General features: G+C 55.4%; 3 protein-coding genes across 8 annotated transcripts; all 3 read right to left on the bottom strand.

Annotated features, from left to right (window-relative positions):
- Positions 1-500: 500 nt before the first annotated feature.
- On the bottom strand, positions 501-2,579 carry TMEM95 (transmembrane protein 95). 3 transcript variants are annotated; one of them, XM_010362331.2, is made up of 7 exons: positions 2,348-2,559; positions 2,079-2,135; positions 1,802-1,882; positions 1,671-1,691; positions 1,444-1,548; positions 1,241-1,328; positions 501-1,120 (listed from the first exon to the last, which is right to left on the bottom strand). In XM_010362331.2, the coding sequence occupies exons 1-7, from the start codon at positions 2,514-2,516 to the stop codon at positions 1,087-1,089; spliced, it is 555 nt and encodes a 184-aa protein (XP_010360633.2). In that variant the 5' UTR covers positions 2,517-2,559; the 3' UTR covers positions 501-1,086. The 3 variants fall into 3 exon arrangements, with proteins under 3 accessions (XP_010360633.2, XP_010360634.2, XP_010360632.2); XM_010362332.2 differs by having other exon boundaries at positions 1,444-1,524; XM_010362330.2 differs by having other exon boundaries at positions 502-1,120; positions 1,241-1,320; positions 1,444-1,524; positions 2,348-2,579.
- A 190-nt stretch (positions 2,580-2,769) lies between these two features.
- KCTD11 (potassium channel tetramerization domain containing 11) lies at positions 2,770-6,000 on the bottom strand. The gene has a single exon (XM_010362329.2). The coding sequence runs from the start codon at positions 4,749-4,751 to the stop codon at positions 4,053-4,055; it is 699 nt and encodes a 232-aa protein (XP_010360631.1). The 5' UTR covers positions 4,752-6,000; the 3' UTR covers positions 2,770-4,052.
- A 225-nt stretch (positions 6,001-6,225) lies between these two features.
- On the bottom strand, positions 6,226-21,483 carry ACAP1 (ArfGAP with coiled-coil, ankyrin repeat and PH domains 1). Of its 4 annotated transcripts, XM_030923562.1 has the most exons (22): positions 21,212-21,465; positions 20,630-20,687; positions 15,297-15,416; positions 15,036-15,089; positions 14,890-14,948; positions 13,805-13,988; positions 13,629-13,673; positions 13,423-13,518; positions 13,255-13,329; positions 12,734-12,843; positions 11,122-11,173; positions 10,926-11,026; positions 10,469-10,592; positions 10,171-10,382; positions 9,443-9,512; positions 9,213-9,307; positions 8,958-9,127; positions 8,234-8,406; positions 7,672-7,781; positions 7,488-7,598; positions 6,704-6,753; positions 6,226-6,408 (listed from the first exon to the last, which is right to left on the bottom strand). In XM_030923562.1, exons 1-22 carry the CDS (start codon positions 21,262-21,264, stop codon positions 6,308-6,310), a joined length of 2,223 nt encoding a protein of 740 aa, XP_030779422.1. In that variant the 5' UTR covers positions 21,265-21,465; the 3' UTR covers positions 6,226-6,307. The 4 variants fall into 4 exon arrangements, with proteins under 4 accessions (XP_030779422.1, XP_030779424.1, XP_030779425.1 ...); XM_030923564.1 differs by lacking the exon at positions 20,630-20,687 and having other exon boundaries at positions 21,212-21,483; XM_030923565.1 differs by lacking the exon at positions 21,212-21,465 and having other exon boundaries at positions 20,611-20,633.
- Positions 21,484-25,419: the final 3,936 nt, after the last annotated feature.

The following is a 25,419-nucleotide window of genomic DNA, read 5'->3' as shown; positions in this document are numbered from 1 at the left end:
TTTGAAAACCCCTGGGCTGGGATCCCTGCCAGGCCTAGGCACTCAGACTGTGCCTTGTGGTTGGCAACAGACCTCTCTTCTCATGTTCCATGTCCCATGTCCCACTCCCAAACCAAAAACTCCTGATAGGCAAGGGACCAAACACCAGGGTTTCTCAACCATTCTCTGACATTTTGTGTCTTTCTTTTCTTTCTTTCTTCTTCTTTTTTTTTTTCCTGTCTCCCTTTCCTGGTAAACACTGACATTTTGGATGGGATAATTCTTTGCTGTGAGGACTTTCCTGTGCATTGCGGGATGGTTAGTAGCATCTCTAGTCTCTACCCACCAGAGACCAGTAGTACATCCCCCCAGTTAAAACAGTCCACAACGACTCCAGATGTTGCAAAATGTCTACTGGGGTGCAAAATCACCCCCATCTGAGAACCACTGTGCTACTCTGAGAGTCTCCCATCCTTCCTCTGCCCTCCCCAGTTGCAGACAGAGGCTAGGCAAAGGCAGAGGCCATGAACAGCAAGTTTAGTTAGGCCTGGTAGGACAGAGACCTCTGAGGGAGGCCAGGGTTTGGAACTGTTAACACGATGGAGGGAGGGCATGCCCGCGAACCCACCGACGTGATCTCACTCTAGCGGGGTGAGTTTTCCAGAACATGCATTCCTGGATTCCTAATCAGTCATAGGAGGGCCTGGAATAGCTTCTGGGGCAGATGCCCCCGCTTTCCCGGAACAGGCAGAAGGGGGTGTGGGTGTGGTGGGAGTGGCGTAGGGGATTCTTTCCTTCTGTAGATATTTTCCTGGCATTGTTGACAGCTGTGTGATTGGTTGAGGGCTGGAGGGGAGGAACTTTCCAGCTGTGGGTGCCTGGGTTCCCGGGAAGCTGTCTGACACTGGGATTGTGGGGGGTCTGGGTTTTTGGGGATTTTCTTGTTTTTCATTATCTCACCAACCAGAAGCAGGGATGTCTGGGTTTTAGGGTCTGGAGACTGTTTTTGGAGCTGGGACTAAGGGGCTGGCGGGTTCCCCTCCAAGGCATGTAGAAGTTGTGAGTGCATACTCCTTAGAGCTGGAGGCTGGGAGGTTGTCAGCGTCTTCACAAGCCACTTTTTGCTTGGAGGTGGTGGGACCTGAGGGAAGACGGAGGATGGGAAGCCTACGGGAGGGGCCTGGGAGGGACAGAGGGAGGGAGGGTGGGCGGTGGAAGGCACTGGATGGGGTAGGATTCCTGTCCTTATCCCAAAACTCACTCCACCAGAAGACTCAGAACACCCAGAAGCAGGATAGCTCCAAAGATGGAGAGGAGCAGAATCTTGGCTTCCCAAAGATCCTGACTTCCTGCAGGGAACCCAGGAGGCAGTGAATGATTCTGGAACGCACACTCACCGACGGGGGAGCCCAAGGGCTCAGGGATCTGGGCAAGGTGGGGCGGGGCCAGGGTGGGCGTGAGGACCTGGGAAGCAGCGCTTTCGGGGCCAGCAGGACACCTCTGTCCCCTTGCAGGTGGAGCAGTTGTACAGCGTGGTGCTGCCCCCTGCAGGAGACAGCAGAGGCAACGCTGGGGAGGGGAAGCCGGGCCTCCACCCTGCCTGGTACCCAGCTTCTTCCTGCAGCTGCCAGGCCCTCCTCTGACACCCTGCAGGCCCCAGGTCCTTGCTACCCCTTTCCTTTCCTACTCACGGCAGGCAGGAGGACAGAGAGCTGAAATGAAAGACAAGGAAGGGGTGGGGGTGTGAGTGGATGAGCTGCTCACCACACATCCCTTTGGCTAAGACGCTAGGCTCCCCTTGAGGCCCATCCCACGTCGGTACCTTCCCTGGTGTACTCAGGGAGCTTGATCTTTCGAAGCCAACTCCAATATGAAGGGAGCGAGGAGAGAGCCTCTTTGATCTCTGGGGAGGCGGAGAGCAGCTCTGTTGCCCTGGGCCTTGACGGGGCCAGTGCCCCCTCCCTTCACCCAGCCCCCTCCCTGATCAGCCCTCCTGTCTCTGCCCCTCCACCCTTCCCCTCTCACCCCAGCCCCTGTCATCCACTCCTCTCCCTAGTGTCCTCCCAAGCCCCTAGGTCACTCTTTCCCCTTGACCTCACCCATGACCCTCAGGACTCTGTGAGTCTTCTCTGTGACTTTGTTCATGGACATCTCATCTGTGCAGATGGGCAAGGACCAGCGACTCCCTCACCAACTCAGATTCTGGGGTCTCTCCTGACTTTCCCAGCTATGGAGCTCTCTCAGAGAGAGAGGCCAGCATGTCCAGAAAGGGCCACAGATGGAGGGCACAGCTGGGAGGTCACATGCCACCCTCTGGGGGTATGGGTGTGAGTGCTTGCTGGACCCATCCCTGGATGTCTGATCCTACCTAAGGCAAAGGCCGAGAAGTCTGGGGAGGCCCCACATTCCTTCTGCCCGGCCTCCATCTGGTTGCAGAGCCGAGCCAGGCGGCCTGACAAGTCGTGGGCTGGGAGGCGGCAGAAGACACAAGCCTGGGCGGCTGCCAGGAAAACCCCGCCTAGTGCCAGCCTCCACATGAGGACCACTGGGGGATGGGGCAGGGCTGCCCCAGCTGGGCCGAAGAATGCTCTGCAACCCTGGCTCCAGCCCTTGCCTGGAGGTTCTAGAGTGTTCCAGAACAATGGCACTGCCCATCCTCAGCTAGGGTAAAGCTGGGGCTCAAGGAACTGGGGTCCAGAAGACATCTCCAGCAGGCGATGGGCAGAGAAAGCAGGGCTTCTGTTGTGAGGGGATAGCACCCCCAACCTGGCCCTCAACAGCCTTCACAAGTTTGTGGTTCCAAAAGCAGTTTTATTTTTCTTCTTGTAAATCATGACCAGTGAGAAATAATGTGTGCCCCCCCAGTGAAGAAGCTGTGCATGAGTATCCCACCCGCTCTGGGACCCAGAAATCCCATCCTTTCCCATCTCCTCCCCCACTGTCCCGAACTCTTCATCTCCTCTCTCTGCCCTGGGCAGCCTTGGGCCTTCCCCAGCTATCTCCTAGCAACAGGCCCATGGTTGCCTCAGCAACCAAGAGTTCCATACAGGCCTCAGAGGCCCAGCTAAACCCAGTGACTTCTCTTACCTCTCACCGGGAAGATCCCAGTGACTCAAACCCCAGCAGTCCCCTCCTGGCTACATGGTGATGCATATACATGCGTGCATATAAACACACACACACATACACCCTGTGATTAAACTACTAATTGTCAGCCACCTCATAGGTATACCACAGACACACCCTGTGCCAGAAGAGTCACTAGGCAACCCCAAACAGGCCTGGACATGCAGACATCACAGACACTGTAGTCAGCAACACAGATAGGAACCAGGATGCCATGGACCTATACGTCAGTCAGACACACGGGCTGATAGGCACGCACACATGAAGGAAGGCCAGGACCCAACAAATACTGCCCTCTTCCCCCTGGCCAGCCCTGCTATCAATATAGGATTCTTCCAGATGAGGGATGCTCCAGCCCCATTGCCGTGGGGACTCTCCTAGCTCCCGTGTGTCAACCTAGGGTGGGTTGTGGCCTTGCCACGTCCGTCAGTAGATGGCTTGGAACACAGCAAAGAATTCCTCTTCCCATGTTCCAGAGTGTTCTGGCCTCTCATTGGTCAGGCCAGGCCAGGCCACCCAGCTTCAGGAGGAGAAGCCATGGTCCGAGAGACCGCATTGGGAAATGCAAAGTCCTCCCTTTTCTCCAGACCTCAATATCCTTCCAGGGTTTTGCCAGGTCTGGTCTGGGTAAAGAGATGTTCCCCCCTTTTCCAGTCCCTTAAACACTGAGATCCAAATCAAGGAGAGACTGGAGGTCCCCAGCCTTAGGTGAGAACAAGCCAAGAGAACCTTCCCTACCCCTCCCAGGGTCAGCACAGGTCGAGACCTTCTGGATCATTTGTGAGTCCTTGGTGGGCCAGGTTTGGGAATTCCTGCCCACATCTGAGCTCCAGTCAGGTGCAGGAGAACCCCGACTCTCATAGCTCCTGAAGCAGAGCTGGAAAGAGGCTTCAGGGGTGCCAGTACCCCATTCTCTCTCCTCCTCACAATCAAATTGAGAAGAGTCCTCAGTGCCGGACAAAGCGCAGAGACCGGGAGTTGAGCAGGTCTTCGGGGTCGGGGAAGACAGAGTCTAGGCGGAAGCCGTGCTCGAGAGCCACCCGCAGCACCTCCTCCAGGAAGCTTGGCGTGCCCACCACCTCCCGCCGCTCTCCTGGCCCTCCAGTCCACAGCGGCTGCAGCCCCAGTCTCCCATACTCCACCTCGGGGAGTTCCACGGGGCGGGGGGCCCACTCCAGATGAAAATGTGGGCCCCCCTCTGCCCTATCCCCACTGGCCACACCAAATCGGGCCCGCAAAGCACCTAGACAGTCAGGGTCGGTGCAGAAGAGGTTGGCTCGGAAGGTGTCCACCTGGACGGAGCTCAGCTCATAGTGATGGGGTCCCCGGCGAGCAGAGAAATGCACCAGGCGGGGGCTGGCATCGACATCTGCGTGGAGCAGGGCAGCTGTGGGTGCAGGGGTCCCCCGAGAGGCCTCCAGTTCCCGCAGGGCGTCCAGGAGGGGCCGGATCTGGTAGAAGTCAGCCTCTGCCCTGAGCAGCGCTGTCTCTCCGTACCCGCGGGGCAGGTCCAGGCGGCCCAGCCTCAGGAAATTGAGGACGTGCCGGAAGGCCTTGCCATCCCGATCGATGAAGTAGTGGCCGCCTCCTTGCGGATTGAGGTTAGGAGGCATGGGGGTGCCGGCCCTAAACATGGCCCCCAGCATGGAGTCTGGGAAGCGGGTCAGGGTCTCCAAAGTGGTGGAATATAGTGTGCCCCCCACATTCAGGGTCACGGGGCCCCCAAAGGAGGGGGGCGAAGAGGGCACAGGAGGAGGAGAAATTTTGGGAAGCACAGAAGACACCGAAAGAAAAGAAAAGGCACAACTTCCTGGGTGTGTGCAGAATTGGGTCGAAGCTGTCAGATTCGCTGGGTTGGAGGCACAGGTGGAGCACACGCAGTAAGGTTTGGGGCTCACCCCAGCTACTTTGGTGGTGGATGGGGAGCTGCTCTCAGGACACAGAAATCCCCAAAGGGTTGAGAGAAGAGATGAAAAGAGCAGAGGGCAGCCAGAGAGGGGAAGGGAGCTTGAGGTTTGGACGTATCCGATTTGAGGTGGTCAGCGACACCCCTCTGTGGTCTTCAGACAGTGGGTTTCCGGAATCCAACCAGCAGATGACGGTGGCGAACACAGGGCCGATTCTGAAGGGCTGGCTTCCGAGACCCCGGGCAGATCGCTGCCGCCGTGGATGAGTTCCCCAGGGCTCTGGGGCCACTCAGAGGCCTGGCCTGGCTGCGGGCGCGGGTCCCAGGAGATGGATACGGAACTGACGGGAGCGGATGGCGGAGCCCCCTTGTATCCGCCGGGGAGCGACGATGAGTGTGCTCAGCCCGGGCTGGGGAGTGTCCGAGGGCTCTGATGGAAACAGCCAGGAGTCTCGGGACCCGGCCGCGCCGCCTTCCCTGGGTGTCGCCGCAGCCGCTGAGGCCCTCTCCGCCCCCAGGAAGTGGCCTAAGGGCAGCGGCCCGGGGCCCTTTAAGAGACAGCCCCGCCCCTTGGCGCCCCGCCCCCGCCCCCGCCCCCGCGAGGCTCGCGCTGCTCGGGCGGAGGCGGGAGGCTGGAGGCGAGTCTCGGACACGAGAGACTAGGCGGACTGGCTGGACTGGCAGACGCTGGCGGGACGGGGTGACTCAGGCACGTCGTCCCGGATGTGGCCGGGACCTCCCCGCCGCCCCTACAGGTGTGCCCAACCTCACGTCTGCAACTCGGCAGGGCTGGAGCCTCTAACCCCACCGCTCAGAGCCCGAGGCCCTGCCGGCCCGGCCCGGGAGCCGCGTCCCTCCCAGCGGCTCCCCCGGGGAATTCCCGAGGGGGCGGGTGCTGAGCCGCCGCATTCCGGGGATGCCTTCCGGCCGGGGTGGCCCGGGCGCGCTCTCTCCGCGGCGGCGGCGGGGCCAGCGAGCCCCAGGGCCAGCCCCACCCCTCGGCAGGACTGGGCCGGTCAGGTCACCCCAGCCCGAGAGCCCCCGCCCCGCAACGCCCGGCGCTCGGGTCGCGGCCGAAGCTGCCGCCTCGCTCTCTGGAGTCGCCCCTTGCTGGACTCGAGGTCGCAAACCCCCAGTCGCTCCCCGCACCCCGGGAGCCTCAGGGCCCACACCCTACAGGTCCAAAGGTGGCGCCCAAGAAGTGAACCAGAAGGGAAGAGCGAAGCACGGAAGCTTTAATGGCAGAGGGCCCGGTAACGGGGAGGGGAGGGAGGCGCGGACCCTTAGGGCCTGGGGTCACAGCGTGTGGAGGTCGTGACTGCGCCGGCTGAGCTTCTCCGGGTCGTCTGACGCCATGAGGGAGAAGTCGCGGAAGATGTCAAGATACGTCTCATCTCCTGGGGGAGGGAGGAAAGGCCGGGAGGCGGCTGGGCCCCAGTGCAGAAGGGCAGAATCCGGCGTTTGGAGCCCGCCTGGGGACCTCGCGCTCCGAGCCTGGATGGGAACGTGCGCGCCGCGAGCACCGCGCCAGCGCCTATGCCTTGCCAGGGCTTGGCACGTCGCATGCGCCCAATACGCATTTGTTAAATAACGGAATGAATGCAGCTGGGCACTAGGGAGAGAGGTCACCGTGGACCAGAAGCCCAGAGTTCGGGTGTTGGGCCTGGGGGGTGGGGTGGGTGTATTCTTTACCTGCCTGCCCCTGGGCCGCTTCAGCCTCCCTCATCTTTGCCAGTCGTAGCCTGAAGGGAAGGGAATTAAGACATGAACGACGCTATCCTTGGCCGGGCGCGGTGGCTCACGCCTATTATCCCAACACTTTGGGAGGCCGAGGCAGGTAGATCACGAGGTCAGGAGATCAAGACCGTCCTGGCCAACATGGTGAAACCCTGTCTCTACTAAAAATACAAAAAATTAGCTGGGTGTGGTGGCACACGCCTGTAGTCCCAGCTACTCGGGAGGCTGAGGCAGGAGAATGGCTTGAACCCGGGAGGCGGAGGTTGCAGTGAGCCGAGATGGCACCACTGCACTCTAACGTGGGCGACAGAGTGAGACTCCGTCTCAAAAAAAAAAGTCTCAAAAAAAAAAGAACGACACTATCCTCACCTCCCCCGCCAACTTCCCATCCTTTGAGCTGGGTTGCGTTCGTTCATCTGCCCACCCGGGGTCACGTCTAGTGCTAAAAAGATGCCTGATGGCAATGTTGATGGGCGAATGACGCCTCTCAGGGTGGGCCAAGCATCCTCGCACCCTGCCCGCCCTCCCGCCTGCCTTCTACTCCACGCCCCAATGCACACTTGGCGCAGCCTTTCTTGAGCCTGGCCTAGGCGCTGGCCCAGCCCTTCCCCAGGCCCCACCAGGCAGGCTCCAGTTTCTGCATCAGCCCCGCCCGCTCGAAAGTGGGCGGGGCGGGGTGGTGGTGGTGGTGGTGGGGCTCCAGCGCCAGCGCCAGCCCCTCCCCTTCAGGCATTCTCACAGGGTGACGATGTCAGCGTTGGCTGTTTCCATGGCGATGGTCAGAGGGTCCCTGCCTTCAGAGTCTCGAGCCCCCAGATCAGCCCCCCGTTTCAGGAACAGGCAGGCGAGGCTGGAGAGAAGAGCCAGGGTGAGCCGGCCACCCAACTCCTCCCAGCCTTCCTCCCCATGGCTGTCATCCCTACCCTGTGTGGCCAAGAATGGTTGCGTGGTGCAGCGGGCCCCGGCCCGTACTGTCTGCTTGGTTCACATTCGCCCCGTTCTGGAGGAGAAACTCACAGGCCAGAAGAGAATTCTGCATGGAGAAATTGAGAAGGGGGGTTGAGGGTGGCATCCCTAGTGGTGGATTTCAAGATGTCTTAGGATGACGCCAGTTCAGAGAATGGGAGGGTAGGGTGTGTTAATCAGGAGTGTAGAAGGGGTTACAGCTAACTCAGGCTTGACTCTAGCTCTTTGCATGTATTCATATATAAATCTGTAGTACAAGCTTATGAGGTATGTTACTATTTTACAGATGAGACTGAGATTGTTAAAAGTCTCCTGTAAGGGGTGAGAGCCTGGGTTCAAACTCAGGTTCTCTGCCTCCAAATCACACACTCTTAGCAACCAGTCTCTGTTGCTGATGTCTCTCTATGGGTGGAGGCCCTAGGGAACAGGTCGTGGGAAGAGGAGGTAAGGGCAGGGCCTAGAGTCAGGAGTAGGTGTCAGAGCCCTAGGGTGGGGTGGGGAGGTCCGCAGGGCTCTCACAGCAGCTGTGGCCTGGATCAGCGGCGTGGCATTCTCTTGGCCCCCATTGACCCAGTTGACATCAGCTCCATGGGCAAGGGCATCGGCCATGGTAGGAAGAGATGGAGGATGCCCAGACGCTCGAAACAGCAAGGCCCCGGGGTGCAGGCTTCCCAGGTCCTCAGAGGGGGGCTCTGTTCAGGGGATTTGGTTCTTTTAGGGGGAAGCAGCTCTGAGTCTGGGAAGAAAACCCTCAGCACAGTGCCCTGATGCTCTAACGGGACATGTCTTTTCTAAATGGTGGGGAGCTTGGGACTGTGGAGGGAACAGAGTGTGCAGGCGTGGGTATGTGTAAGTGTGAGTATGCATGTGTACAAGTCCCTAGGGTGTGGGGGAGAGACGGAATCACCACCTCATCCAGTCCAACCACCCCAACTGCTGGGATGACACAGGTGAGCTGACTGCCTGACACTCGGCCTCAGCTCTCAACCCCTGCCGCTCCAGCCAAACCCACCCCCCCTTTTCTCATGCTGCTGGCACCCCTTACCCTACCTGCCCACACCCAGCCCCACATTCCTTCCCATTCTTCATGTCACACTCCACTGTAACCCCTGAAACGGCAGTCCAGTCCCTCCGACATTCTCCAGGGGAAGGCCTGGGCTTCACACTCTGTGCCTCCCTGCGGGACCCAGCACGGTGCCAAGTACACAGCAGGTGCTCAATGAATGCCCAGCCAACCCTATACCTGGCTTGGATCTCAAGCTCCCTGGCCGGGGCCTGATGGAAGGCTTTGGGGGCACAGGAGGCTGCCCCCTTGGGGGCCCCCGGCCACCTCTTCGCCCTCGAATCTCAGGCAGCTTGGTCAGGAACTTCTTTTCCACATATTTAGCATGAATCCAGGCCTCCTTCTCCTGCCTGTGGGAGGGGAGAAGCACGCAGTCTTCCCTCTTCTTGCTCCAGGTATCCCCCATTCCCCTGGGAGGCTAAACCCCAAGCTTACCGGGAGCAGCTGGGCCCTGGTTTCTTCACTGCCATGGCCTCCACACGGGCCTCATAGATCTGGTTGATGACGACATTTCCCAGCTCACACATGAGCTTCGGGAGGCCCAGGCAGAGGCAGAGACAGGTAAGGTAGGGGTGAGTGATTTCTCAGGGGTCTCGCCCCTGCACCCCCATGTCCTTGCCCTGCCCCAGGTTCTTGCCCCCAATCTTCACAATACCCCAAGTTACCTTCACCAGTTCTGGCTCCCATGAGTCAAGGGTCAGTGACCGGACTTTGGAGAAGTGAACACCAAGGCTCCTGGAGGGCCAGAGGGGAGGGTCAGGCCCTGTGCGGGGCAGTGGCCTGGGCAGCTGCTGCTGCTCCTGAACACACTGGGAGGCAAGGCTGGCATGGGGGCCCATGTGGAGGTGCTGGCCCAGGAAGCAGGGCAGCTGCGGCCATGTAGCCGCCATGTAGCCTTGACCTGGCCCTGGCAGGACCCTGCCTCGTCACCGATTCCTTCTTCCTTAGGTTTCATTTCAAGGCTCCAGCCACCTCCCTTCTCTAGTGACACTTTGGCCTGGACAACCTCTCCCATGTCACCTCTCTTCCACCACACTGAGGCGGGGGGCAAGGGCCTTAGACACTTGCTAAGGCCTCATGACCGTTTCTCTGCCTAGTCTTCCTTGGCTCCCCCACCCTCAGCAGCCTTGACCCCACACTTCTTCCAAACAAGCCAACAAATTCTGGATATCCCCCAATTCTGGCCAGACTAGGACACAGAGGGGCCAGGCCCACCTGGGTCCAACTGGCACCCCACAGGCTTGGGCCCAGGCCTGGTACCCAGTGACAAAGCCAGAAGCTAAGAGAGGAAGCCAGGACAGGGAAGGAAGAGGGGCCAGTGTGATGAGCTCTCTATTGGAGCCACAGTGCGGCCCAAAGGAGTGGGGCTCCCGCCTGGGCCTCATGGAGTAACCTGTGGATGCCGGAACACTGAATGCAGAGGGTGACACCAAGGTTGATGCTGGCCCACTCCGGGGCTGGCTCCCGGCAGTCGCAGCACTGGGCATTGCCATCCACACTCTGGACCTGTGCCACCACGTGCCCGGCTCCCCCAGGCTCCCTTCCCCTGGCCATTCCACCACAGCCCAGGGTGGCAGCAGAGCCTATGGCCAGGTGTCCCGAGCCCTGGAGAAGAGAAGAAAGGGTGGCCTAGGGTAAGGGGTGCCCCATCTCCATGGGCAGCCTGGCCCCGCACCCCCAGGTTAAGTTACCTGGCCTGGACCCCGGGGGCTGTCATCAAGGCGAGCCTGACTGAAGGCAGAAGCGATGCTGCTCTGCACAGCACTGACCCACAGCTGCAGGAGGCGCTCTGAGTCAGCCTGGAGGAGGCAGGACCTAGGTAGGAGGGTGAGGGAGATGGCAGAGGGGTCTGAGGCCTGGGAAGCAAAGTGGCAGGATGAGCAGGCTGACATCCAGCCAGTGTTCAACCAGTTCCAGTGGCATTGAAAGACTTCTGTACCAGTTGGTAATAGCCTCCTGAGTATCCCCCATCACCCTGTACCCTCTTCCACAATGGCCCCCCAGTACAGCCACCAAAGGGTTAAATTTAGGTCTGGAGCTGCTTGGCTGGGCCTCCATTGTTGTGGGCCTCCATTGTTGTGGGCCCTGCCTTTCAGATTGGCAACTGTTTAGATATGTTAGAGTATCACCCCTGGGGACTGCACTCACTTGCTGGTGGACACCACCTCAAAGCAGAACCGCCTTTCTGAGTCAGGGCAGAGTTTCACTGTGCAGAGACGAAGGTCATCCACCACCACAGTCACAGGGTCCTGGCGGGATAAGGTGATAAGGGGGCTGATGTCCAGCTGCAGGCAAGGGCTGAGTCTCCCTGGGACCCAGGCATCCAGGACCCAGGCCCACTCACCTTGTACTTCTTCTGGTAAACCAGTTGGTTGCTCTGAATGGTGAACCAGCGTCTGTAAGAGAAGGAAATCATTATAGACATGGGCAGTTTTAGGATGAGGGATGGAAGAGAGGCTGTGCTCTTTGCCTATGAGGATCTTACTGAGAGGAGAGACACCTGGGCTGACTGTTCCACGAGACATTCCAGAGAAAGGTGGACAGTTGTGTAGCCTGGAACATCTAAAGGATGCTGTTTAGTCGTATCTTGGACAATCCAGATTTCATATAGTTATGAAGACAACTTTCCAGCAGATGGCAGTAACATTATTTTTCTAATAAAATGTCTATTGCTACAATTTAAAAAATACTATTTAGGCTGGGCTCACACCTGTAGTCCTAGCACTTTGGGAGGCCAATGGGGGTGGTGGATCACCCAAGGTCAGGAGTTTGAGACCACCCTGACCAATATGGTGGAACCCCGTCTCTACTAAAAATACAAAAATTAGCCGGGCATGGTGGCGGGCGCCTGTAATCCCACCTACTTGGGAGGCTGAGGCAGGAGAATCACTTGAACCCAGGAAGCGGAGGTTGCAGTGAGCCGAGATCGTACCACTGCACTCCAGGCTGGGCAACAGAGCGAGGCTCTGTCAAAAAGAAAAGAGAAAAGAAAAGAAAGAATCTTGGGGGCCAGGTACAGTGGCTCATGCCTGTAATCCCAGCAATTTGGGAGGCCAAGGTGGGCGGATTGCTTGATATCAGGAGTTTGTGACCAGCCTGGGCAACATGCTGAAACCCTGTCTCTATCAAAAATACAAAAATTAGCCAGGCATGGTGGCACACACCTGTGGTCCCAGCTATTTAGGATGCTGAGGACGGATGATCACTTGAACTCAGGGGGCGGAGGTTGCAGTGAGCCAAGACTGTGCCACTGCACTCCAGCCTGGGCAACAGAATGACACCCCATCTCAAAAAACAGAAAAAAAAAAAAGTATCTTGGGGAAGCAGCTCCATTTTCTAATTTGCACAGAGATCCCATATGGGCTAGCAGTGGCCCTCGAAGGGGAAGGAGTCAAGTCACAGCATGCTGCCATCCTGTTCCAAACCCTATAGCGGCTCCCAATTGACCTCAGAGTAGACCCCAAATCCCTACAAAAATCTATACGGCCCTATAATGACTCATGCCCCCATTAGCTCCAGTTTCATCTCCTACACATCCTCCTCCCTCACTCTGTCCAGACCCAGGGCCACCACCCTGCTCTTCCAACTCCCCAGCTATCTCAGGGCCTTGGCACTGGCTCTTCCTCCTGTCTAGAACTTTCTTCCCCCAGATATCCTTCAAGTCTTTGTTCAAAAGTTACCTTCTCATGAAGCCCACACTGCCCAGCTATTTAGAACTGCAACCCCTACCCAGCTCTCCACATTCCTTGCTTTATTATCTTTCTCCTATAGCACTATCACTTTCTTACATAGCACGTAATTTACCGACTAGGTTTATCATCTGCCTTTGCTGATGGAATGTAAACTCTACTAAGGCGGGGGGTTCATCCGTTTTTCCTTGCAGTGCTTAGCGTGCTATTACCACTCGAAAATACATAATTGGGTGGGGTAGGCTGATTGGGGTGTCCTCTCCTCACCTGCTCCAGGTCTTAAATGCGTTGCTGGCCCGTTTGAAGAGATGTCCTTCCATCACCAGGCCACCGGGCCCCTCTCTTAAGCTTGGTTCTGGCTCCTCCCCACCCAGCTCCTGGAGGCACAAAGAGGTTCAAAGGGCAACTGAGATGGGCAGAGACCAAGGCCATAGGCATCTGCCTCCTGCCCGCAGCCCTAGCCCTCACTTCTGCTTTTTGAAATATTTTTTAAAATTTATTTTTAGAGACAGGGTCTTGTTCTTTCACCCAGGCTTAAGTGCAGTCGTGTGATCATAGCTACTGCAGTCTTGAACTCTTGGGCTCAAGTGATCCTCCCACCTCAGCCTCCTGAGTAGCTACTACAGGTGCATGCCACCACACCAGCTAATTTTAAAATTTTCTGTAGAGATGGAGTTTCACTACGATGCCTAGGCTAATCTTGAACTCCAGGCCTCAAGCGATCCTCCCACCTCAGCCTCCCAACATGTTGGGATGACGGTCGTTGGCCACCGCACCTGGCCCCTCACCTTCTGTTTCAGCAGCACGTGTCTCTGCTCCATGTCCCTCTTCTCTCGTGCGGAATTCAAGACCAGCTGGTGCAACTGGGCACAGGAAGGGCATCTCAGATGCCCAAGGCCCCCCAGTTAGGAGTCCCTAACCTCCTTCCACCACCTGCTGTGCCCTGGGGGCCCCACCTGGGCGCCCAGCTCCTTTCGATACTGGGACAGCTGGCTCAGCTCCTCGTGGCCCTGCTGGAAATGGGTAGCCTGGGCTTCCACCAAACGCAGCGCCTGGGGGACAAGGCGGGCAGTGGGTGGGCTGAGGAAGAACCCCTCTCCCCTTTCCCTTGTGCTGGCAGCAGGCTCCTCTCCACCCTGCCCTCAGCCCCGCCACTACTCACAAACTCCATGATGTCAAACTTCCTCTTGTCCTCAATCACATTGATCTGAGGATGTAAAAAGACCCAGGTTAGTCTTGAAAACACAGCACCCCTTCCCACTGCACAGTGGGGACCCCCCAGCCTCGAGGTGACACCTGAGGCTCTGGTACCCCAGGAAGACAGGTTGGGGTAGGCACCTGCAGAGCATAATCCAGTGCCCGTCCCCGGTACCCAGCTCGCGCTGTCCTCAAAGCAGCTCCTGCCTCTTCTGCCTCCTGGGCCCGGCGCCTGGGAACCTCTGCGTTGTGGGTCAGGGCAGCCTCCAGGCTCTCAGCCCCCCGCCAGAAATCCCGGCGAGCCTCTCGGAAACCCCGAAGACCTCTGAGGATGGAAAGATAACACAGAATCGCAGCTAACACCCACCTGCGCCAGCAGAGCATTCCCAGGATAAAGCCATCATGTCCTTTCAGTTAGTCTCTGCATGTGGGAAACCCAAGGAGATCCCTGGGATGGAAGTCAGGACACCAGAAACCCCCAATCTCACAACCCCGCCACTGGGGAGGCCCCTGTGGTCATGGGAAGAGGGCGACGCGGCTGGTTTCCAAGAAATAAGGCCCCTTTCCCTCCCATCTCACTCCGCCTTTTTTTTTTTTTTTTTTTTTGAGACAGGGTCTTTTGCTCTGTTACCCAGGGTGGAGTACAGTGGCACAATCACAGCTCACCGCAGCCTTGACCTCCAGACTCAAGCAATTCTCCTACTTCAGGCTCCCAAGAAGCTGGGACAACAGACATGTGCCACCACGCCCGGCTATTTTTTTTTTTTTTTTTTTGAGTCAGAGTCTCACTGTGTTTCCCAGGCTGGAGTGCAGTAGTGTGATCTTGGCTCACTGCAACCTCCACCTCCTGGGTTCAAGTGATTCTCCTGCCTCGGCCTCCTGAGTAGATGGGATTACAGGCACCTGCCACCATGCCCCACTAATTGGCTTTTTCTTTTTTTTTTTTTTTTTTTTTTTTGTATTTTTTAGTAGAGCCGGGGTTTTGCCATGTTAGACAGGCTGGTCTCGAACTCCCGACCTCAGGTGATTCACCCGCCTTGGCCTTCCAAAGTGCCGGGATCATAGGCATGAGCCACCGCGCCCGGCCTAATTTTTGTATTTTTTGTGGAGACAGAGAGTCGCCATGTTGGCTAGGTTGGTGTCGAACTTCTGGGCTCAAGCAATCCTCCCGCCTCCCAAAGTGTTGGGATTTCAGGCATGAGCCACTGCGCCCGGCCCCATCTCACTCCTTGACCAGGGTCTGGATCTGCTGCTGCAGTGTGTGTTGGGTGGCATCTAGAAGCTCCTGAGGGAAGGAGAAGTTGGTAGGTTGGGGTCAGGACCACAGGCGACCTGGCCACCACCCCCACAATCCCTACCTTCCCCTGCTTACTGCATGGCTGTCCAGCTTGTGGTTCAGGCTCACGGTGAATTTTTCCAGACACTCCTAAGCAAGCAGAGGTATAGAAAGAGTACCAGGCGTGGGGTGGCAGCGCCCTGCCGACTCGAGACCCAGACTGCTATGGCTATCTAGGACAACAGCCCAGCCCCGCTCAGGCCTGGAACCTGCAGACCCCAGGCCAGCCCTCCTCTTCCATGGCATCACCTCCTCACCCCAGACCCCTTCCCACCCAGATGCAGACCCTCCGTATACCGCCATCATGGGTTCTGGTGGACCCAGGTGGGCCAGGTCACAAACGCCGACAATGAAGGCACGGCTGGCAGCAAGGTAATGGCGCCCACTTTCCAGGAGACCAGTGCCCAGTTTCAGGAGCTGGGAAAGAAGGAGAGTAACAGGGAGCTGTGCAGTCATCCCCACACCAGGTGACGCCCCCACACCTGCCCCACTTCCTCTCCCCTTGCCCAGAGCAGCGCTCCCCCATTCCTGCCTGGCCTCACTGTCCTCCAGGCTCATCCAGCTCTCCCTGTATCTAACACACACCTGCTGTGTTCTCATGACTGCCTCTTTGCTCCCACTGCCTTGGGCCTGAAACCAAATTCCTGCCCATTCCCCTCAGCCTGTCGCCAACACATCTGTCAGCCTTACCTCCAAAACATCTTTCCCTGTCCACTCACACACATCTCTTCCTGCCCTGCCTACCTGCTTAGATCCAGAGCTCCCTGGAGATTCTAGCCTCCTGCATGGTCTGGATGCTCTACGTGGTTGCTATTAAATTCTACAGTATTGGCCGGGCGTGGTGGCTCACACTTGTAATCCCAGCCCTTTGTGGGGCCATGGCAGGCCAGTCGCTTGAGCTCAGGAATTCAAGACCAGCCTGGGCAACATGGTGAAACCCCATCTCTACTAAAAATACAAAAATTAGCCAACCATGGTGGCACGTGCCTGTAATCCCACGTGCCTATAATCCCAGCTACTTTGGAGGCTAAGGCAGGAGGACTGCTTGAACCCAGGAAGCGGAGGCTGTAGTGAGCTGAGATGGCACCACGTGCCTATAATCCCAGTTACCTGGGTAGCTGAGGCAGGAGGACTGCCTGAATCCGGGAGGTCAAGGCTGCAGTGAGCCGAGATGGCGCCACTGCACTCCAGCCTGGGTGACAGAGCAAGACTCTGTCTCAAAATAAATAAATAAATAAATAAATAAATAAATAAATAAATAAATAAAATCTATAGTATTTACTGCTAGGAGTTGTCCCATTCTGTGCTCACTGTGCATTCCCTCATAAATATTAATCCATCATCCAGACCACAGGTCAGGACCAAGAGGAAATGCTGGGGTACTCCTGGGGTCCATCCTATCTGGCCCCTTTGACTGACAAACAAAGAGACTTGATAGTCCAGGCAAGGTGGCTCAGACCTGTAATCCCAACACTTTGGAAGGTTGAGGTGGGTGGATCACCTGAGGTCAGGAGTTGGACATCAGCCTGACCAACATAGTGAAACCCCATCTCTTTTTATTTTTCTATTTTTGAGACGGAGTTTCACTCTTGTTGCCCAAGCTGGAGTGCAGTGGTGCGATCTCAGCTCACCACAACCTCCGCCTCCTGGGTTCAAGCAATTCTCCTGCCTCGGCCTCCCGAGTAGCTGGGATTACAGGCGCCCACCACCACACCTGGCTAATTTTTTGTATTTTTAGTAGAGATGGGGTTTCACCATGTTGACCAGGCTGGTCTCCAACTCCTGACTTCAGGTGATCCACCTGCCTTGGCCTCCCAAAGTGCTGGGATTACAGGTGTGAGTCAGCACACCTGGACTGACCAAGATAAATCTTTTTTTTTTGAGACGAAGTCTCGCTCTGTCGCCCAAGCTGCAGTGCAGTGGCCAGATCTCAGCTCACTGCAAGCTCCGCCCCCCGGGTTTACGCCATTCTCCTGCCTCAGCCTCCCAAGTAGCTGGGACTACAGGCGCCCGCCACCTCACCTGGCTAGTTTTTTGTATTTTTTGGTAGAGACGGGGTTTCACCGTATTAGCCAGGAGGGTCTCGATCTCCTGACCTCGTGATCCGCCCGTCTTGGCCTCCCAAAGTGCTGGGATTACAGGCTTGAGCCACCACGCCCGGCCCCAAAATCAAATCTTACCAGATATCACCATGGGTTGTCTGTGACAAGGGACAAGGATGTTCACAAATCACTGTGTGAATCTGAGTACTCTGTGTCTAGTTTTTTCCTTACCGTCTCAGCTCCTCCCCCTTAGATGAGTAAGAAACTTTCATAAGACTGGACTAGTGACAAACTGGGACATCTGTACAATAGAACAGTACTCAGCAATAAAAAGGAACGAACTGTTGATACGTGCAACAACTTGGATAAACTTCAAAAGCATTAATCTTTTAAAAAAATTCGTATTATTTTTAGAGTTGGGATCTCTGTCGCCCAGGCTGGAGTGCAGTGGTGGGATCACAGCTCACTGCAGCCTTGAACTCTTGGGTTCAAGGGATCCTCCAACCTTAGCTTCCTGAGTAGCTGAGACTACAGGCACACACCACCACACCTGGCTAATTTAAAAACAAAACAAAGCATTTTTTAGAGACAAGGGTCTTGCTATGTTGCCCAGGCTGGTCTCAAGCTTCTGGCCTCAAACAATCCTCCTACCTTGACCTCCTGAGTAGTTGGGATGACAGGCATGAGCCACCACACCCGGCAGGAGCATTGTTCTGAGTGGGGGGGAAAAAAGCCAAATCTCAAAGAGTCACATACTGTATGATTCTATTTATGGAACATTCTGGAAATGACAAAAGTAGAGAGATGGAGAACAAATCAGTGGTTGCCACGGATTAAAGCAGTGTGGGAAGGGTATCGGGTTTCACTGTAAAGGAATTCCTTGTGTCCATTTGTATGTGGCGATGGTTAAAGGAATCCATACACGTGATAAAGTACCGTAGAATTATACACAAAAACGCAAAAAAAAAAAAAAAAAAAAAAAAGAGCATATGCAAAATGTAAAATCGAAGTAGGATCTATAGAGTTTATTTATTTAGAGACAGAGTCTCGCTCTGTCGCCCAGGCTGGAGTGCAGTGGCGCGATCTCGGCTCACGGTAACCTCCGCCTCCTGGGTTCAAACAATTCTCCTGCCTCAGCCTCCTAAGTTGCTGGGATTACAAGTGTGAGCCACCACGCCCGGCTAATTTTTGTATTTTTAGTAGAGGCGGGATTTCACCATGTTGGTCAGGCTGGTCTTGAACTCCTGACCTCGTGATCTACCTGCCTCAGCCTCCCAAAGTGTTGGGATTACAGGCGTAAGCTACTGTGCTTGGCTAGAGTTTACTGGGTTTTTTTATTTGTTTTTGTTTTTTGAGACGTAGTCTCACTCTGTAGCCCAGGCTGGAGTGCACGATCTCAGCTCACTGCAAGCTCTGCCTCCCAGGTTCACGCCATTCTCCCACCTCAGCCTCCCGAGTAGCTGGGACTACAGGCTCCCACCACCACACCTGGATAATTTTTTGTATTTATAGTAGAGATGGGGTTTCACAGCATTAGCCAGGATGGTCTCGATCTCCTGACCTCGTGAGCCACCCGCCTCGGCCTCCCAAAGTGCTGGGATTACAAGCATGAGCCACCGCACCCAGCAGAGTTTATTGTTAATTATAATGTGACAATATTAATTTCCTGGTTTTAATAATGTACTAAAGATGTCACCACTGGGGAAGCTGGGTGATGAGTACATGAGACCTCTCCTTACTAGTCTCCTGAGTCGATAATTTACTCAAAATAAAAAATTCAGGCCAGGTGTGGTGGCTCACACGTGTAATTCCAGCACTTTGGGAGGCTGAGGTGGGAGGATGACTTGAGTCCAGGAGTTCCAGACCAGCCTAGGTAACATAGGGAGACCCCATCTCTACAAAAAAATAAAATTTTAAAAAGCCAGGCATGGTGGCATGTGCCTACAGTACAGCTACTGGGGAGGTTGAGGAGGGAGGATCACTTGAGCCCAGGAGTTCAAGCATCTGGGACCACAGCTGTGGCCACCCCATCCAGTCCGTTGTTTGATATCATTATTTGTAGACCGGGTGTGGTGGCTCACGCCTGTAATCCCAGCACTTTGGGAGGCTGAGAGAGGTAGATCATTTGAGGTCAGGAGTTCAAGACCAGCTTAGCCAACATGGTGAGACCCCATCTCTACTAAAAATTAAAAAAAAAAAAAAAAAAAAAATTAGCCAGGTGTGGTGGTGCGTGCCTGTAGTCCCAGCTACTTGGGAGGCTGAGGTAGGAGAATCGCTTGAACCTGGAAGGCGGAGGTTCCAGTGAGCTGAGATCGCACCACTGCACTCCAGCCTGGGCGACAGAGCAAGACTCCATCTCAAATAAATAAAAATAAAATTATTATTTATAGAGATGAGGTTTCACCATGTTGCCCATAAAACAATGTTGCTGGGCTGGGCACGGTGGCTCAAGTCTGTAATCCCAGCACTTTGGGAGGCCGAGACGGGCGGATCACGAGGTCAGGAGATCGAGACCATCCTGGCTAACACGGTGAAACCCTGTCTCTACTAAAAAATACAAAAAAGTAGCCGGGCGAGGTGGTGGGCGCCTGTAGTCCCAGCTACTCGGGGGGCTGAGACAGGAGAATGGCGTGAACCCGGGAGGCGGAGCTTGCAGTGAGCTGAGATCCGGCCACTGCACTCCAACCTGGGCGACAGAGCGAGACTCTGTCTCAAAAAAAAAAAACAAAAACAAAAACAAAAAACAATGTTGCTCACCAAATTTGTGACAATTTGGTACACAGCAATAGAACTAAGACATAGCATGCAAATACATAATGTGTCAGAGGTAAATGTTGCAGAGAAAAGTAAAGTGAAGTAAGGGAAATGAGAGAGCATTTGTGTGTGTATCTGTGTGAACATGCTGTTTGATACAGTGCTCAGGGGACACCTTACTGTCTTGAATTGAAACATTTCACTGGTTTGTCTTCCAGTCAGCCTTTGGGCTCCATGGGAGCAGAAATGATCTTGCCCTCCCTGAATGCCCAGGGCCTGGCACAATGCAGGAGGAGCTCAAAAGCTGAACAAGGAAGTCCAAAAGTAAGTCTTTTTTTTTTTTTTTTTTTGAGGCAGAGTCTCGCTCTTTCGCCTAGCCTGAAGTGCAGTGGTGCAATCTTGGCTCACTGCAACCTCTGCCTCCCGGGTTCAAGCGATTCCTCTGCCTCAGCCTCCTGAGTATCTGGAACTACAGATGGGTGCCACCACGCCTGGCTGAGTTTTGCATTTTTAGTAGAGATGGGGCTTCGCCATGTTAGCCAGGCTGGTCTTGAACTCCTGACCTCTGGCGATCCATTCGCCTTGGCCTCCCAAAGTGCTGGGATTACAGGCATGAGCTACCACGCCCGGCCCAAAAGTAAGTCTTGTTTTCCAAGATCCTGAGCTTCTTGAGGGTACAGAACCACCTTTTTTGCTTCTCTAGAGTCTCCAAAATATCTCCCCTACACAGTATTCAATAATCCCTGGAACGCATTCTCTATCTCCAGCTTTCTCCCTGGCCCTACCCCTCTCAACCATATCCACTCCAGGGTCACCTCTCCATGTCAGGGTCACCTTTTCCAGACGGGTCTCCAATTCTGACACTTGGGCTTCCACCAGCTCAATAGAGGCTCTGGGAAAGAGGGGGTCATGGGAACAGAGCTTGGGTCGGTCTGGTCTGTCTGCCTCATCAGGCCAGATGGAGTCGCAGGGCGGTGGGTATGGAGGAGAAAGCTGCAGAGTTGAGAGGCTCGCCCCCCACCCGCCCACTTGTGCTCTGCCCGCTCTGCAGTCTGGGAGCTACCACAGCCCAGGCCAGAGCAGGAAGGGTAGAAGGAGGGTGGATGTGGCCAGGGCAGGAAGTTGCTAACCGCCCCAGAGCAGGTGCTGGGGGAGGGGCAGGGGTCCCACTGAGAGGCCAGAGGGAATGCCAGCTCTAGGGCTGAGGGAAACTGCAGAGGCCAGGAGGAGCATGCAGGGGCGGAGAGCACTGGAGCACCCTGCTTTGATAGCTGGGTTACCACTTTGGCCCACAGGCTCGCTCCTGCCTCTTGGAGGCCTGCTACCTGGAAGGAGATCTGGCCTGGGGAAAGATGTGTGTGTGCTGGGGGTGTTAGACTTTTCCCTCCTTAGCCCCCTAGACCAGTTCACACTTACCGGAAACGGGGTGAGTCCTTGAGACACTCCTCGAAATCCAGCTTGACCGTCATCTCAGCTTGCCTGCTGTGGGGCCAGCGGGCCCTGGAGGCCGGACGCCTGGGGATGCAGGTGGAGGCACTTTCTGTCCCAGGAGGTGGAGATGATGGGGAAGGAGAAGAGGGACCTGAGCGGGGAAGGGCCTGGGGGGCACAATTCTTTCCCCAAGGGGAAAGTGGTGTCCTAGGAGGAGCTCCCACCCCACACTTCCAGGCAGTGCTGGGAGGGGCAGGGGTGGGGCCTGGGCGGAGGATGGGGGCCTGAGATCAGAGAAGCCACAGCCCCGCCCTCAGAGGCGATCTACCAGCTCCTTCCTCTTGGGGCCCTAGCCTCTGTTTCTTTCTCTCTTCTTGGTTGAGTCTTGGGGGCCTGGCAGATCTAGGTTCAAATCCTGGCTCTGTCACTTAGAGGTTGTGTGCCCCTGGACAAGCTCTCTGATTCCTCAGTTTTCTCATCTGGAAGATGGGAATGATGACCCCTTCCTCCAGGGAATTAATTAATTAATTAATTAATTTTTGAGACGGAGTCTCCCTCCGTCACCCAGGCTGGAGTGCAGTGGCGCGATCTCGGCTCACTGCAACCTCCGCCTCCTGGGTTCAAGCGATTCTCCTGTCTCAGCCTCCCGAGGAGCTGAGACTACAGGTGCCTGCTACGGCGCCCGGCTAATTTTTCATATTTTTAGTAGAGGCAGGGTTTCCCCTCGTTGGTCAGACTGGTCTTGAACTCCTGACCTCAGGTGATCCACCCACCTCGGCCTCCCAAAGTGCTGGGATTACAGGCATGAGCCACTGCGCCCAGCTGGTTCACTAAATTAATTGCATCAGTCATTATCATCCTGCCGCAGCTTGGGCCTTCTCGTGATGCTAGGCTCCTGTGGAGTCCAGTACCCCGGACTGCTCCCAGCTTTCTTCACTCTGCCCTCATATTCATAGTTCCTGTGTGTGAACTCCCCTTCCTCCTCCCCTCTCCTCAACGACTGAGCAGGCCCAGCCTGAGCACCCGATTCACAGCTCCCAGACTCTTGCTCTTCTGCTCTTTATCGTCCACTCATAGGGTGGCTAGGAAGGGAAGGTTGCCGCCACTCTGCCCCCAACCAGCCCCAGTTTCCATTGTTTGCTTTCGTTTTCTTGAGTCCATGGAAGTCCCAGGGTTTCATCTGGAGAGAAGAGTTTGAGTTCATGGCTTTCTTGTAGCAGGCGTGGGATCTTGTTCATGTGACCCTGAATCCCCTAGAACCTCCCCACTCAGCTCCTCTACCTCCCTGGCCAGTGTGAGCACCCCCTTGCCTCTGCCCAGGCTCAGTCTGTCAGGCTGCGCTTGTTCTGGCTTGAGGGGTTGGGGTTGCTCCACTCTCCCTCTCTGAACTCCCTGGGCTTTGCCAGCTCAGCCCCCTAGCCACCAGCTGGACACCATTTGAGACTCACTGTCTTTGAAGGACAGAGAAATACCTGGAGTGGGATGGCGTGGCAGAGAGGAGTTAAGGAGAAAGCATGGAGCCAGTGGGTGGTGCCAAGCTGGAGGGGGTCTCAACCCATTCTGAGTCTCCCTGGTTCCTCTCCTGTCCAATGTGGACCTTGGACTCGAGGCTGTTCAGGGCCTCTCCTTCCACCTGTTGCTGATGTACTGGCCTGAAATAATTGGAGGGCTGGGAGATGGGAGCTTGCCAAGAGAGTCCCACGGAGATAGCGGCCTGGTGCCCTCGACAGGCTGCAGTGGTGTCACTGTCACCATCAGGGAGCTCTCTGTGGCTTTGTGATCCCTAAAGGGGCCTCCCATGTGGTCCAGTAGGTGGACCTCAGTGCTTACAGGGTTCTCAATCACCTAGGTCAAGCTTGTGGAGCCTAGAATCAGGGATCAGGGCTGGGGTACCCATCAGGCTGTGGGTTCCCAGCCCTCCTGCCCCCTAGGCTGGCCTGCCCAGGCTCTCACCATCCTGATGCTCATCTTCCATGTCCTCCACAAGCTCTGGGTGGGAGCAGGACCTCAGGTATAATCCTTTGCCATAATACTCCTTGTGCTGCAGAGCAATCTTCTGCCCCAATATGATGGTGGCCACAGCTGGTGGCGGGAGGCACTGATTTCTGTAGGTGGAGGAATCTGAGGAATCAACCAAATGAATCCAAGTCTTCTGGCCATCTGGTATATCCATGCCTCCCAGGTGTCTGTCATGGGCCCTCACCAGAGGGGAGAAGCTCAGGCCCCAGATCCTCATCTCACTGACTTCTCTTACCCTTCCCATTTGAGAAAAACTTCAGTGACCGCTCCCCCTCCCCCCATGGTTGTCTCGGACTTTTGTTCATTTTTTATTTATTTTTTGAGACAAGATCTTGCTATGTTACTCAGGCTGGAGGGTGGTAGTGCCATCATCGCTCATGGCAGCCTCAAACTCCTGGGCTCAGACTATTCTCCCACCTTAGCCTCCCTGATAGTCTGGACTACAGGTGCACGCCACCATGCCTGGCTAGTTTAAAACAATTTTTTTTTTTTTTTTTTTTGTAGACACGAGGTCTCCCTATGTTGCCCAGGCTGGTTTTTGAATTCCTGGCCTCAAGCAATCCTCCCAAAGTGCTGGGATTATGGAAGTGAACCACCGAGCCTGGCCAACAAACAAGCCCCCAGTCAGACTTTCTGTTCCTCAACAGCCAATAATCTCTGGGGGCTATCCTGAATGGGGTCCTTTCTCCAGCTGCTCTCTTTCTTCCCCGGGGTCACTTCCCAGCATTACCTCCCTGTCAGGCAGCAGAGTCTTGAGCTGATGGCCACTGAGGAAGACAGACTGTGGTAGAGAAGTGAGGAACGGGCTCTGGAATACAACCCCCTCTAGTCCCTGGAGCCCTCCCGTCTCTAACCCTGGGCTTCAAGGATGTGCTTCTGGGTGACCAGGCCTGGCTCATCTTTGGCTCCTCTGGCTGGTTCTCCTGCCCAGCCTCTCTGCACAGGCCTGGGCTCTGGGTCCAGCATCACACCTCGACTGCCACCGCTGATACTGATACCACCATTGCTGTCCTCTTCATCCTCGAAGGGCCAGTTTTTCTGAGCCTTGAGAAACTTCCCTTTGTCATAGTGTGCCTTGTGGCGCTTGTCAAAGTCACTGGAGCCTGTGACCATGGTGACAGCCTGGCTTTCCCACCGCACTCTTGCCAAAGACTCGCTCCACCTCCCACTTTCCATTCAGTCCCAAACCCTTCATCTCATGTTGTGGGAGAAAGATTACCTAGGTGCCGAGGCAAGAGGCTGAAGGCACAAACTGTTTCAGTATAATAAAGAAAATAGTTAGAATCAGAATAGTCATGAACACAAATTAGATATAGAGATGATCATGGACAATTATCAGTCATTATTATAAACATTATTAATCATTAGCTTTTAATATTACTCTTTGTTGCATTACTAATATAACCTAGGAATAACCGGCGGGTATAGGGTCAGGTGTTAAAGGGACATTGTGAGAAGTGACCTAGAAGGCAAGAGGTGAGCCTTCTGTCATGCCCGCATAAGGGCCGCTTGAGGTCTCCTTGGTCAAGCGGTAATGCCAGTGCCTGGGAAGACACCCATTACTTAGCAGGCTGCGAAAGGGAGTCTCCTTTCCTTGCAGGAGTCAGGGAACCCTCTGCTCCACCAGCTTCTTGTGAAAGGCTGGATATTATCCAGGCCTGCCCGCAGTTATCTGGAGGCCTAAACCCCTCCCTGTGGTGCTGTGCTTCAATGGTCACGCTCCTTGTCCGCTTTCATGTTCCTCCTGTATTCCTGGTTCCTCTTTGAAGTTCGTAGTAGATAGTGGTAGAAGAAATAGTGGAAGTCTTAAAGTCTTTGATCTTATAAGTGCATAGAAGAAAACGCTGACGTATGTTGCCTTCTCTCTCTCTGCTTCGGCTACCTAAAAGGAAGGGCCCCCCGTCCTGTGATCATGTGACTTGCTTCACCTTGTCAATCACTTAGAAGATTCACCTTCCAGGCCGGGCGCGCTGTCTCAAGTCTGTAATCCCAGCACTTTGGGAGGCCGAGACGGGCGGATCACAAGGTCAGATTGAGACCATCCTGGCTAACACGGTGAAACTCCATCTCTACTAAAAAAAATACAAAAAACTAGCCGGGTGAGGTGGAGGGCGCCTGTAGTCCCAGCTACTCGGGAGGCTGAGGCAGGAGAATGGCGTAAACCCGGGAAGTGG

This window comes from Rhinopithecus roxellana, chromosome 19 (genome assembly GCF_007565055.1).
Source record: "Rhinopithecus roxellana isolate Shanxi Qingling chromosome 19, ASM756505v1, whole genome shotgun sequence".
NCBI lineage: Eukaryota > Metazoa > Chordata > Mammalia > Primates > Cercopithecidae > Rhinopithecus > Rhinopithecus roxellana.
This window is presented reverse-complemented; position numbering and strand designations above follow the sequence as displayed.

What these genes read in the sequence shown, in the direction of transcription:
- TMEM95 (XM_010362330.2), bottom strand. Translation starts at nt 2,516, where the DNA reads ATGTGGAGGCTGGCACTAGGCGGGGTTTTCCTGGCAGCCGCCCAGGCT. An exon ending in CAGAGTCCTGAGGGTCATGG is followed by an intron (nt 1,883 to 2,078) that starts GTGAGGTCAAGG and finishes CCGCCTCCCCAG; the next exon opens with AGATCAAAGAGGCTCTCTCC. An exon ending in GTTCTGAGTCTTCTGGTGGA is followed by an intron (nt 1,121 to 1,240) that starts GTGAGTTTTGGG and finishes GTCTTCCCTCAG; the next exon opens with GTCCCACCACCTCCAAGCAA.
- KCTD11 (XM_010362329.2), bottom strand. Translation starts at nt 4,751, where the DNA reads ATGCTGGGGGCCATGTTTAGGGCCGGCACCCCCATGCCTCCTAACCTC.
- ACAP1 (XM_030923562.1), bottom strand. Translation starts at nt 21,264, where the DNA reads ATGACGGTCAAGCTGGATTTCGAGGAGTGTCTCAAGGACTCACCCCGT. An exon ending in ACGTGCTGCTGAAACAGAAG is followed by an intron (nt 12,844 to 13,254) that starts GTGAGGGGCCAG and finishes TTGTGCCTCCAG; the next exon opens with GAGCTGGGTGGGGAGGAGCC. An exon ending in CCAGGGCCCAGCTGCTCCCG is followed by an intron (nt 9,128 to 9,212) that starts GTAAGCTTGGGG and finishes CCCCTCCCACAG; the next exon opens with GCAGGAGAAGGAGGCCTGGA.